The 13,456-nt window shown below is 46.5% G+C and overlaps 1 protein-coding gene across 3 annotated transcripts in view; it reads left to right on the top strand.

Annotated features, from left to right (window-relative positions):
- LOC119949264 (probable C-mannosyltransferase DPY19L1) overlaps positions 1–10,441 on the top strand; it is a 110,106-nt gene extending 99,665 nt beyond the window's left edge. For 2 of the 3 annotated variants that reach the window (XM_038770890.1, XM_038770881.1), the window contains 2 exons: positions 4,909–5,034; positions 10,265–10,441. In XM_038770890.1, coding sequence (XP_038626818.1) covers positions 4,909–5,034; positions 10,265–10,418 — 280 coding nt within the window. In that variant the 3' untranslated portion in view covers positions 10,419–10,441. The remainder of the gene's footprint in view (positions 1–4,908; positions 5,035–10,264) is intronic. The other variant, XM_038770899.1, reaches the window with a different exon arrangement.
- The last annotated feature ends 3,015 nt before the right edge of the window (positions 10,442–13,456 follow it).

The following is a 13,456-nucleotide window of genomic DNA, read 5'->3' as shown; positions in this document are numbered from 1 at the left end:
AAATTGAGGCGCTGGATGTTCCCCAATACTGCAGGTGCGAGATCCAATTTTTCTTCATGAAACCGAGTAACTAAGCAGAAGCCATCATGAGGCCAAAATGTAAGGGTTCTGCTGGAGCAGTAGCAAGCCGAGACTAGATGGCTCCATCTTCACGCCTCCTAAAGATGATTTCTTCCTTTGTCATCGGCAGGCACTGACTGAAAGCGTCTGTCTGTGGGGTGCGATGAAACCAATCCAATGATCTGTTTTGAACGCCCAACTCCTCCTCTAAACTCCTTGCGGGCAGGGGTCCCATCGACCGACTCTGTTGGAGTGTGCCCTCCCGAGCGTTTTGTACGGGGCTCTCCTCAAAGCGAGCGAGCGCTCAGTACATAGCAGAGATCAATCGATAACCATCGACAGATAAGCAGTATGGCATGGGGATAGGGCATGGGCCTGGGAGTCACAAGGTTTGCTGCATGGGGTTGGGGCAGGGGCCTGGGAGTCACAAGGTGGTCTGCTGCATGACCTTGGGCCGGTCACTTAACTCCTCTGTGCCTCAGTCCCCCCATCTGCAAAATGGGGATGGAGACGGTGAGCCCCCCGTTAAAGACACAGAACCCAGAAGACCTGTAAGCTACTTCCCTAAATTCATTCATTCATTCATTCATTCGTATTTATTGAGTGCTTACTGTGTGCAGAGCACTGTACTAAGCGCTTGTGTAGTACCAGTTGGCAACGTATAGAGACGGTCCCTCCCCAACAATGGGCTCACAGTCGCGAAGAGGGAGACAGACAACAAGACACAACACGTGGACAGGTGTCAAGTCATCCGAAGAAATAGAAATAAAGCTAGATGCACATCATTAACACAATAAATAGAATAGGAAATACGTACAAGGAAAATCAATAGAGTCATAAATCTGTACAAACATATATACAGGGGCTGTGGGGAGGGGAAGGAGGTAGGGCGGGGGGGATGGGGAGGAGGAGAGGAAAAAGGGGGCTCGGTCTGGGAAGGCCTCTTGGAGGAGGTGAGCTCTCAGTAGGCCATTACAGGCTGACAGCAAATCTAAAGAAAACCGAGGTGATGTAGCAGCCTGCCCTAGGGCGGCCAGACACACAACCAAAAATTGATATTGGCAACCCTGGATTTAGTACTGTTACAGAATTCTGCTGTTTAGGTAGCACACAGACCGAGAAAGCAGCGGTGGACAGAGAAGTAGAAATTTGAATTTAGGAGGCCAGCACATCCTTTAGGAAACCGTCAAACAGAATATGTATTGGCAGCACGGTATTAGGATCCCTACCATAGGCTTTAAAGCACTCAATCAGCTCGTTCCCACCTACCTCACCTCATTGACCTACTACAGCCCAGCCCACACACTCCACTCTTCTAGTATCATCTTACTTACTGTGCCCCAATCTCATCCATCGGCCTCCTCTCTGATCTCCCATCCTCCTGCCTCTCCCCACTTCAGTCTATACTTCACGCTGCTGCCCAGATCATCTCTGTGCAGAAACGCTCTGGGCATGGTACTCCCCTCCTCAAAAATCTCCAGTGGCTACCAATCAATCTGCGCATCAGGCAGAAACTCCTCACCCTGGGCTTCAAGGCTGTCCATGACCTCGCCCCCTCCTACCTCACCTCTCTTCTCTCCTTCTACAGCCCAGCCCGCACCCTCCGCTCCTCTGCCGCTAATCTCCTCACTGTGCCTCGTTCTCGTCTGTCCCGCCGTCAACCCCCGGCTCACGTCATCCCCCTGGCCTGGAATGCCCTCCCTCCACACATCCACCAAGCTAGCTCTCTTCCTCCCTTCAAAGCCCTGAGAGCTCACCTCCTCCAAGAGGCCTTCCCAGACTGAACCCCCTTTTTCCTCTCCTCCTCCCCATCCCCCCACTTTACCTCCTTCCCCTCCCCACAGCACCTGTGTATATGTTTGTACAGATTTATTACTCTATTCATTTTACTTGTACATATTTACTATTCTATTTATTTTGTTAATGATGTGCATTTAGCTTTAATTCTATTTGTTCTGACGACTTGACGCCTGTCCACATGTTTTGTTTTGTTGTCTGTCTCCCCGTTCTAGACTGTGAGCCCGTTGTTGGGTAGGGACCGTCTCTGTATGTTGCCAACTTGTACTTCCCAAGTGCTTAGTACAGTGCTCTGCACACAGTAAGCACTCAATAAATATGATTGAATGAATGAATCTCGCCGCCGACCCCTTTCCCAACATCCTGCCCCCCAGCTTGGAACTCCCTCCCACTCCATATATGCCAGACCTCCTCTCTCCTCCTTCAGAGCATTATTAAGGTCACATCTCCTCCAAGAGGCCTTCCCCAAACAAGCCCTCTTTTCCCCAGCTCGCTCTCTTTTCTGCATTGTCTATGGGCTTGGATCTGTGACCTTTGGACATTTTCCATAGATTTAAATTTTATAATATAAATTATTCATATTAATGTTTGTCTCTCCCTCTAAGCTGTAAGCTTCTTATATGCAGGGAATGTGTCTGCTAATCATGTTGCATTGTACTCTCCCAAGTGCTTAGTCCAGTGCTCTGCACACAGTAAGCACTCAATAAATGCAATTGATTCAGTTCAATTCAGTCATATTTGTTGAGCCCTTACTGTGTGCCCAGCACTTTACTGAGCGCTTGGGAGAGTACAGTACAACAAAATTAGCATACACATTCCCTGCCCAAAATAAGCTTACAGTCTTGGGGAGGTGGCAGGGGGAGAAAGACATCATTACAAATAAATAAATTACAGATATGTACGTAAGTGCTATGGGGCTGGGTTGGGAGAAGAACAAAGGGAGAAAGGCGATGCAGAAGGGAGTGGGAGAAGAGGAGGTGGGCTTAGTCTGGGAAGACCTCTTGGAGGAGATGTGACTTCAATAAGGCTTTGAAGGAGGTAAGACTAATTGTCTGTTGGATTTGAGGAGGGAGGGCCTTCCAAGCCGGAGGTAGGACATGGGGTGGGGGTCGGAGGTGAGATAGGTGAGATTGAGGCACAGTGAGAAGGTCAACACTAGAGCAGCGAAATGTGCGGGCTGGGTTGTAGAAGGAGAGTGGGGAGGTGAGGTAGAAGGGGCAAGGTGGTGGAGTGCTTGATTGAATAAGGATCCAGACCAAAATAAAGATCTTCAGAGCCGTAGTGCGGCCCAACCCCCTCTACGGATGTGAGAGCCGGACCTCATATGAACGTAGCATCCAACTCCTTGAGTAAGGCCTTCGGGATCAAAATCAAAAGGCAAGGCAGAGGAACATACAGTGATGTTCTGGAACAGTCAGTCTCCTGACATTGAAGCTACGGTCCCCCAGACACAGCTTTTCTGGGTGAGACGCGAGGAGAACGAACAACAGCAGAATACCCAGGCAGCTGTGTGAAACCAAGAAGGACAGAGGAATGTTTTAAGGAGGCAGAACAACAATGTCTCAGACTGCTGTTTCCCAGCAGAAAACTGTGAGTCAGTTGCTGCGGTTAGACCGGCATAGCGTATTTCAATCAGTAAGCGAGCAGCTCCTTTGGAGCCAAACCTTGTGGGGATAGAGAGATAAGGTCAAGGGTAGTTTATAATTTCTAAATGGTTTCCCTTCATTACTTCTAAAGAGAAACACTAGAGATAGAAGAGAATATGCGGTTTTAGAAACGGGTCTTTAACCAATTTTTCAGGGGTGATTATGTGTGCCATGTTTGTAAAAAAAGTTTCTGTCGTACCAGAAATATAATGGTTTACTATGTTTGTCACATAGTAAGTGCTTAACGAGTACCATAAAAAATGGAAGCCTTGCAGCCTTGCTTTGTGTTTCTCATTTTTGCTATAACTAGCTTTGACTGGAGCTTGTTGGAATGTTGATGCCTCATCTGTTTACTTTCCAAAGCGTTGTGTTGATTTGTTAATTCCTTGACATCCAAGTAACATTCAGCAGGGCACTCTTTCTAAAGCAGGATGTGGTGGGAATTTTTAACTCTATTTTTAACTCTACTTCCAAAGGGCAGTTTTGACTGGGAAGTGAATGTCCGCACCACGGAATAGTGCATAACCTCAGTCCATATGCTAATTATCCATAGTGCTTTGCATATGCTGCAAAGCAGTGGGTAATCTGCTGTATAAAAAGTCGTGTTATTTAGTCTGTATTATGTTATTAATGTTCCCAGCATTAGATTACATTAGCAGAAGTTTCCAGTATCGACTGGGAAATAATGGCTTAAAATACGTCGGATGTTCTCCACTCCACTGACAAGGGCCCAGTTCAGTGGGCCCTGGGTACACAAAAGCTTGAAAAGCAAAATGTGTCCCCAGTTGCCTACCCCAAACCTCAGTCCCCTCACTAGGAGGTGCCAGGGTGAACAGTTCTGCAAGGAGTCGGGGCGGCTGGGTCCTTGCAGTGGTGAGTGAGGAGGACCAGGACTGGGTAAGCCCAAAGTCACTGTCCCAAAGCCGCATGTAGTAATCATCATCATAATATGGTATTTGTTAAAGACTTACTAGGTGCCAAGCACTATACTAAGTGCTGGGGTAGATTCAGGACATTTAAATTGGAAACATTTCCTTAGGGGGCTCGCAGTCTAAGTTGGAGAGAGGAGGATTTAATCCCCATTTTACAGAGGAGGTAACCGAGGCACAGAGAAGTGAAATGACATACCCTCGGTCACACAGCAGGCAGTTGGCAAAGGTGGGATTAGAAGCCACATCCTTTGACTCCCATACTGGGGCTCTTTCCGTTAGGCCACGTGGCTTCTCATAGTTGGGCTTCCCCTGAAGCCTTTCTCTGAAGCGCTGAAGTCCATCTGGACAAGGCTGAATCGGGTTGGCCCGTTTCCCTCAGCATACGTAGTTGCTCCTAACCCAGGAACTTCCTCCGTCTCTTCAATCTGTTCTCTCTCACTCAAAGTCTTTTAATTTACTCTTTGTCTTGAAAGGGCCAGAATGAAAACCGTTTACTCCATGTACAGCCGGAAACCGGCAAAGGAAGTGCAGCGTCAACTTTTAAACTTAGGTGTGAATTACTACGTATTAGAAGAGGCTTGGTGCGTAGTGAGAACTAAGTGAGTATTGACCCACCTCTGAATCGATTTACCAAATTATGAGAAAGTATCATCTTTCTGTTGGGAGAGTCCACTTTTGTAAAGTTGTATTTCAGAAGACAGTCTTTGAACCAAACTCTAGGAAAGTTGGAGGAAGAGATTTAATTACATTCAATTCAGGAGCTCGTGATGTCAAACATGCGTGAACCCACGCTATCCATTGTGAAAAGAGAGGGTGACTGCTTAAGCCGGAGGCCTTCCCAGACTGAGCCCCCTTTTTCCTCTCCTCCTCCCCATCTCCCCCCACTCTACCTCCTTCCCCTCCCCACAGCACTTGTATATATTTGTACAGATTTATTACTCTATTTATTTTACTTGTACATATCTACTTTTCTATTTATTTTGTTAATGATGTGCATACAGCTATAATTCTATTTGTTCTGACGATTTTGACACCTGTCTACATGTTTTGTTTTGTTGTCTATCTCCCCCTTCTAGACTGTGAGCCCGTCGTTGGGTAGGGACCGTTTCTATATGTTGCCGACTTGTACTTCCCAAGCGCTTAGTACAGTGCTCTGCACACAGTAAGCGCTCAATAAATATGATTGAATGAATGAATTTCCCCCTCAGATAGTGATGAGCGAGATCATCATTATCATTATGGTTCTTGTTAAGCGCTTATTATGTGTGAAGCACTGTTCTAAATGCTGGAGCTAGTGCAATCCCTCTCCCAGCCCGTCACCCCTCAAAGAGGGCCAGGCACACCAACCTCCATCACGGCAGTGGGTAGCCTTGCCTCGGTGCTATTTTAGGGAGGCGGTAATGTATTCTGTTGTCAGCACTGCCACATTCACTCATTCATTCAATCGTATTTCTTGAGTGCTTACTGTGTGCTGAACGCCGTACTAAGCACTTGGAGAGTACAATTTGGCAACAAATAGAGACGATCCCTACCCAACAACTGACTCACAGTCTAGAAAAGGGGAGATAGACAAAACAAATGAAGTAGACAGGCATCAATAGCATCAATATAAATAAATAGAATTATATATACACATCATTAATAAAATAAATACAGTAATGAATATGCACATATATACACAAGTGCTGTGGGGTGGGGAGGGGGGTGAGAAGAGGGAGGGAGTCATTGCCACTCCCGTCCCTTCTGATGGTGGGGGACCACTGGAGTGTAAAGTAGGTGTCCATGCAAGGGTCAGTTTCCTGGAGCTATTTCTCCCCGGCCCAAACCCTGAACAGTTCAGAGTTCAGACCACCCCTCAGAGTTTGCCTGCCCGGGGTCCTCTAAATCTTTGCTGTGCACTGTGGTCCTCCCTGAGTTCCACAGCAGCAATAGGGAGAAGGGATTTCTATTTCTTTTGGCGGGGGAGGCTTCTTCTCCAGTTGATCTAGAAAGTCAGAGCATACAGTCATTTTTACTATAATGCGTGTTTTCATTATCCAGTCTGGGTAAGACATGATGGAAGTATTAGGGAACTTTCTTTCCACAGCACAAGTCCATTCTGGGCATAACACGATCCTAAAGTTGGTGAAAGTAGATTTAGGAAAGCAAATAGTCAATGGTATTTACTGATTGTCTACTGAATACAAAGTACAGAAAGACCACACAAGCCTCTTTAAGGAATAGAGATTAAATCAATATTCACTGTACCCATAAAAAAATGACACAATCTTCAGTTTCCCCTAGCTGGGGGGACATAAACGAAAACCGCGAGAAAACGCTGGCGAAGAGACGTGAGAAATAAAATGCAGTTTTAGCTTAGCTCTCCCTAGGCTGATGTTAAACCACAGTTTCATCTTGTTTCCCTTCCAAAGTTCACAGTCAGTCAGTGGTATTTATTGAACACTTACAGTGTTCAAATCACTGTACTAAGCACTTGGGAGAGTACAATAAAACAGAGTTGATAGACACATTCCCTGCCCACAAGGAGCTTACAGTCCATTTGACGTGTATTATTCCTGTGGTGGGGTTCTGTGACCTCCCAGGTCTTGGCTTAATTCATTTGATCATATTTATTGAGCGCTTACTGTGTGCAGAGCACTGTACTAAGCGCTTCTCTTCAGCTTGAGAAGAGAGCAGGTGAGAGGGAGGAGCCAAACGAGCCAGGTGTCTACTGCCTGCTCCTTTAAACTCTTTCCCTCCCCCTGGAGCAAATCCTTCTTTGCCACTGGCCTCGGTCACCGCAACTGAACTAAGTCCTCAAACAAAATAAAGGCCAAAGTCAGTGTTTAATCAGTATTACACTTGGCAGGAATGCCAGCAGAAAGATTCAGATCCTGAGATTTGCCACTGAAGATGCGTGGACTAGTAAAGAAATACAGGGAGGTTTTAACGTATACTTGGAGCTAAATTTGAGCCTCACAAATCGCAAAAGAACCTCCATGGGTCCCTGACTTGTTTTACCACCGGATGTGGCTGAACAGAGAAAGATAAACCTTAACCCGTGTAACTCTTTTTTTTTCTTGGAATTTGTTAGGTGCTTACTATGAGGTAATCGGGTTGGACACAGTTCATGTCCCACGTGGGGCTCACAGTCTCAATCCCCATATTATAGATGACGAAACTGTGGCAGTGCCAGAATTTGGACCCAGGTCCTCGGCCTCCCAAGGCCCAGGCTCTTTCCACTAGGCCACACTGCTCCTAAAAGAAGGGAGTCAACTAATACTGTCAAACGTGGCTAAAAAGTCAAGGACGCTTAAGATAGAGTAGAGCGCATCAGATTGGGCAAGAAGGATGTTACCATTGGTACCGTCAAAGAGTGCAGACTCAGTGGAGTGAAGGGGCTTGAAGTAAGTCAAGAGGAGAGTTGGAGGAGAAAGGGGAGTCAACAGATATCTATCTACACCTCATTTGAGGAGTTTGGTCAGGAAAATGATCAGTAATATGGAGCGATAACTGGAGGATCTCACTGAACTCTCTGCACCCAGGCATCATTGCGAGTTGCCCCCCAAAATAAAAGTTGTTATTGTCTCTCTCCCACCACCTACAATTTTGGATTTAACAGGTCTTGCATCAATTTTCAAGCAAGATGATGGATTTATAAAATAATCACCCCTTACCCATGTCCTCTGTCTGGCCTGGAATTCCCTCCCTCTTCATAAATGACAGGCCACCACTTTCCCAACCCTCAAAGCCTTACTAATCAGTTGGACTTATTGAGGACTTAATGGGTTCAGAGCACTGTACTAAGCACTTGGGAGAGTATAGTATAACAGAGTTGGTGGACACGTCCCCTGCCCACAACAAGCTTACAGTCTAGAGCCTTATTAAAATCACATCTCTTCCAAAAGACCTTCCTAAATAAGCCCTCAGTTCCCCTACTCCCTCTCCCTCCTGCATCACCTATGCACTTGGATCTCCGCCCTTCGAGCACTTGATATTCATCCCACCCTCATTACATAGCAGTAATTTATTTTAATGTCAGTCTTCCTTTCTTAGACTCTTAGCTCCCTTTGGGCAAGGAACATGTCTATCAACTCTTTGGTACTGTGCTTTCCCATCTGCTTAGTACAGTGCTTTGCACACAAGAAGCACTCAGAAAATCCAATTGACAGCTCAAAAAAGATGACTCTGATGGAGAGAGGTGTTCAAAGGTGTGGGAAGGTTTTTCAGAAGGACCCGGGTTCTAATGCTGACTCTGCCACGTGTCTGTTGTGTGACTTCGGGCAGATCACCTCACTTTTCCGTGCCACAGTTATCTCTTCTGTAAAATGGGGATTCAAGCCTTTGAGCTCCATGTGGGACACGGACTGTGTCCAACCTGATTAGTTGTATCTACCCCAGTGCTTAGTACAGTGCCTGGCACATAGTAAGTGCTTAATGAATACCATAAAGAATACAAGGTATTTTATGGAGAAGATGGCCGTTGTTCAGTTTAAATTGGACTTGACTCAAGATGTTGGGGGTTCTTTGGAGAAGGCTTGTGAAGGAGGTGGGATCGTTAAAGGGGTGTCAAAGAGGGGATCTAGCTGTTGGATTAAGGCAAGGGTGGAGTTCTACGTCGGGATGGAGGCAGGAGAGTTGAGAATGAGGTGCAGTTAGAAGGTGAGCAGGGGAGGACCAAACAGTATGAGCTGGGGTGAAGCTGATAAGATGGGGCGTTGGTAGAGAGCCTTGAACCCAGTTGTAAGGAGTGCTTGCTTGATGCTGAAGGAAATAGAAAGCCACTGCTGCTAAGACCCTAGTTGGTTGTTTTAAAGGGTATATTAAGTGCTTACTATGTGTCAAACACTGTTCTACACGCTCTGGTAGATGCAAGTCAATTAGGTTGGGCACAGTCCCTGTGCCACATGGGGCTCACAGTCCAGGTAGAAAGATCTCTTGCCGACTTGTACTTCCCAAGCACTTAGTACAGTGCTCTGCACACAGTACACAGTCAATAAATACGATTGAATGAATGAAGTAGTAAGAGTCCTCTTGGGCCAAATACTGATTGAATTTTATCTATCCCATTGCTTTGACCAGTCCTTGGCACATAGCAAGTGCTTAACAAAGACCATCACACTAAAGAATACTGTTAAATGCTCCCAGAATCTCAGTGCAATTTCAGACCACAGTGGGACACAGTGGTATAATCTTTACTGCTGAGGAAATGAGAGAAATACTAGAACAACATCAAGACTACTCCAAGATCATCATCAGCGGTACTTATTGAGCACTATTTTGTGCAGAGCACTGCACTAAGCACTTGGGAGAGTGTAATACAGCCTAGTCAGCAGACACATTCCCTTCCCACAATAAGTTTAGAATCTAGAGATGTTGTGTTAGTATTTCACATCAACAGTAAACCTGGGCTTTGAAAACACCTGCTACTTTGATGCATTTGCCATTTATAGGGCTTGTTGCTGTTTTTGATTTGTCGCTTGATCTCCTGATATTTTTTCAAGGGAGAGCTAACCTTTCTCCTTACCGTTATTATCATTATGTCAATCAATGGTATTTATTGAGGGCTTACTATATGCAGAGCACCATGCTACGTGCTTGGGAGAGTACAACAGAATTAGAAGACATGTTCCCCACCCATAAAGAGCTTATAGTCTAGAGGGATAATATTGTATTAGGTAACAAAATAATAACTAATAATAAGTGCTTATTGTTAAGGACTTGAAGAAATTTTAAAACGGAAAGGCGAAGTTTGGTTCACATCAGCTTAGAAAATAACTTGGAAGTTGAACATACTGTGCGTTTACTTTGTATGTATCTGTAGTTTAACATATATGACTATTTTTCTAGGCCAGGTTGCAGCATGCTTGAAATTTGGGATGTGGAAGATCCCGCCAATGCTGGCAGAGCTCCTTTATGTAACATCTTAATTCAGGACCCGAGGCCACACTTCATCCCTGTCTTCCAGAATAACGTTTACAAAGTTTTGAAAGTTACTAAATGACGATAAAGTAGTGAAACACTCCAGTTCAGAGTTGGATCGCTATTGAATTTCAGAACCCCCAAGTTCCGTGAGTGGTCCCCGTCTTTCTCCCTCCGTTCTCCTCTCCTTCTGCTTTAGACAGGGTCATTGCAGGTGACGGTAAGCCTCTAGCAAAACCTACACGGAACCTTCCATTAGGTAGGGTTGGAGGGGGGATCTGACAATTGTAGCCGAAGCTGGGATGCCCAACGCTGGGACTTAGAGGAACAGAGAAGCTACTCAGTCTTCTTTATTTTTTTCCTCCTCCTTTATTTCCTCCCCAGTCCATCTCTTTCTCTTCCGCTGATGCTACCATTAGCACCATTCATTCGTTCAGTTCATTCAGTCATATTTATTGAGCGCTTACTGAGTGCTTGGGAGAGTACAATGCCACAGAGTTGGCATTCGAGTTGAGCAGAGTTTGATGTATGTGCTGAAGAAGAGAGAAGCAGCACGGCCCAATGGGCAGAGCATGGGCCTGGGAGTTAGAAGGACCTGGGTTCTAATCCTGGTTCCTCCACATACCTGCTGTGTGACCTTGGGTGAGTCACTTAACTTCTCTGTGCCTCAGTTCCCTCACCTGTAAAATGGGGATTAAGATTGTGAGCCCCATGTGGGACAGGGATTATGTCCGACCTGATTAGCTTGTATCTACCTCAGCCCTTAAGACAGTGCCTGGCACATAGTAAGCACAAAACAAATACCATAAAAAAATCCTGAAACAATGGGTGATGGTGTCTTTTAATGGTAAATGGTGGATGAACCGTGGTCTAATAACACTAATAATAATAATAATAATTGTGGCATCTATTAAGCATTTACTATGTGCCAGACACTGTACTAAGCACTGGGGTGGATAGAAGAAAATCATTCATTCATTCTCTCAATCATATTTATTGAGCACTTACTATATGCAGAGCACTACAGTACAGCAATAAGGAGAGCAATCCCTGCCCACAACTAACTCACAGTCCAGAGGGGGTTTGGACACAGTCCCCGTCTCGCATGGGGCTCACAGTCTTAATCCCCATTTTATAGATGAGGTAACTGAGGCACAGAGAAGTGAAGTGACTTGTCCAAGGCCACGTAGCAGACAAGTGGTGGAGCAGGGATTAGAACCCATTTTCTTCCAACTCCCAGGCCCTTGTTCTATCCAGTATGCCATGCTCTTCCGCTGCTAGTCATGGAGGTTTGGGGACTGAGAACCCATCGATTGTGGGGCATTGATGATCTGCTCCGTGCCCCTCGACTCTCTTGTACCTACCAGTCAGGTTCCCACTGGGGCAGTGGGTACGGTAAGAAGATCGGAGAGCTAGGGGAAGTACATTATGAAGTGAGAAGAATTTTAGGTGGTGTCCACAGCGGCCTGGCAGTGCTGTGCCAACAGCAAGTAGCCTCCTTGGCAGCCACTGGGCGGGGGTTTGCCGCCCATATTAGCCAGCTATTTTCAGGATTCCTGTTGGGCCTTTCCACTGTGCAAGGTGCCATGGAGCAGGGGTCGGGAACCCGGGGCTCAGGAGCATCATCTGGCTCTTCTCAGAACCAGACATGGCTCTTGAGCAGAGGTACCCACCCGCAGATTCGGTTCTGGGAAGGCGATGCCATCATCAAGCAGCTGAGTCCCCCGTGCCCTCTGAGTCCAAGAGGCCCTCGGGTCAGGGGAGCCAGGAGGGCAGCCCTGGGCCTCTCTGAGAGCAGAGCGAGCTCAAGCCAGGCCGCACAGGGGAAGGGATCGCTCAACCACCATGGGCAGGGGGGCCAAGAGCAGACCCTGTGCCCAGTGCCGGATGGCCAGGCCCTGACCGCGGCGCTGGGATTTGGGGAGGGCTCAGCCACAAACACTTACCATGGGCCCTCACGGGTCCTGTCCGGGAGCAGCCGAGTTAAACAGCCGTGGTATCACCATGGTGATGATAGGAGGAGGAGGAAGAAGACAACAACCGCATTAAATTTCACTTTCCTCTCCCGTTCTGGGTCCCCTTTGCTCCCATGGTTTCCAGTACCACCTCTATGCGGATGACACCCAGATCTATACCTCCAGCCCTCTCTGCAGGATCACATTTCCTCCTGCCTTCAAGACATCTCTATTTGGATGTCCTCCCATCATCTCAAACTTAATATGGCTAAAACTGAAATTCCCAACCAAACCCTGTCCACCCTCTCACTTTCTCATCACTGTAGACAGCACCACCATCCATTCTGTCTCTCAAGCCCATAACCTTAGCATTACCCTTGACTCCTCTCTCGTTCAACACACGTATTCAACCCATCACTAAATCCCGTCTGTTCGACCTTCACAACGTCACTAAAATCCACCCTTTCCTCTCCGTCCAAACTGCTACCACATTAATACAATCACTTATCCTCTCCCGCCTTGATTACTTAATCTGCCTCCTTGCTGACCTCCCAGGCTCCTTTCTTTCTCCATTCCAGTCCATAATTCACACTGCTGCCCAGATCATTTTTCTACAAAAACATTCTGGTCATGTTTCCCCTCTCCTCAAGAATCTCCGGTGGTCACCCATCCACCTCTGCATCAAACAGAAACTCCTCACCGTTGGCTTTAAAACCCTCAATCACCTTGCCCCCTCCTACCTCACTTCACTACTCTCCTACTACAATCCAACCCGCACACATCGCTCCTCTAACGCTAACTTTCTCATTGTACCTCCAACTCGTCTATCTCTCCGCCAATCTCCAGCCCACATCTTACCTCTGGCCTGGAATGCCTTCCCTCTTCATATCCAACAGACAATTACTCTCCCCCTCTTCAAAGCCTTATTGAAGGCACCTTTCCTCCAGAAGGACTTTCCTGACTTAAGCCTTCTTTCCTCTTCTCCCACTCCCTTCTGCATTGCCCTGACTTGCTCCCTTTATTCACCCCTCCCTCAGCCCCACAACAATTATGTACATATCTGTAATTTATATTAATGTCTGTCTCCCCCTCTAGACTGTAAACTCTTCGTTGGCAAGTAATGTGCCTGTTATATTGTCATATTGTTCTCTCCCAAGTGTTTAGT

This window comes from Tachyglossus aculeatus, chromosome 2 (genome assembly GCF_015852505.1).
Source record: "Tachyglossus aculeatus isolate mTacAcu1 chromosome 2, mTacAcu1.pri, whole genome shotgun sequence".
Lineage (NCBI taxonomy): Eukaryota > Metazoa > Chordata > Mammalia > Monotremata > Tachyglossidae > Tachyglossus > Tachyglossus aculeatus.
This window is presented reverse-complemented; position numbering and strand designations above follow the sequence as displayed.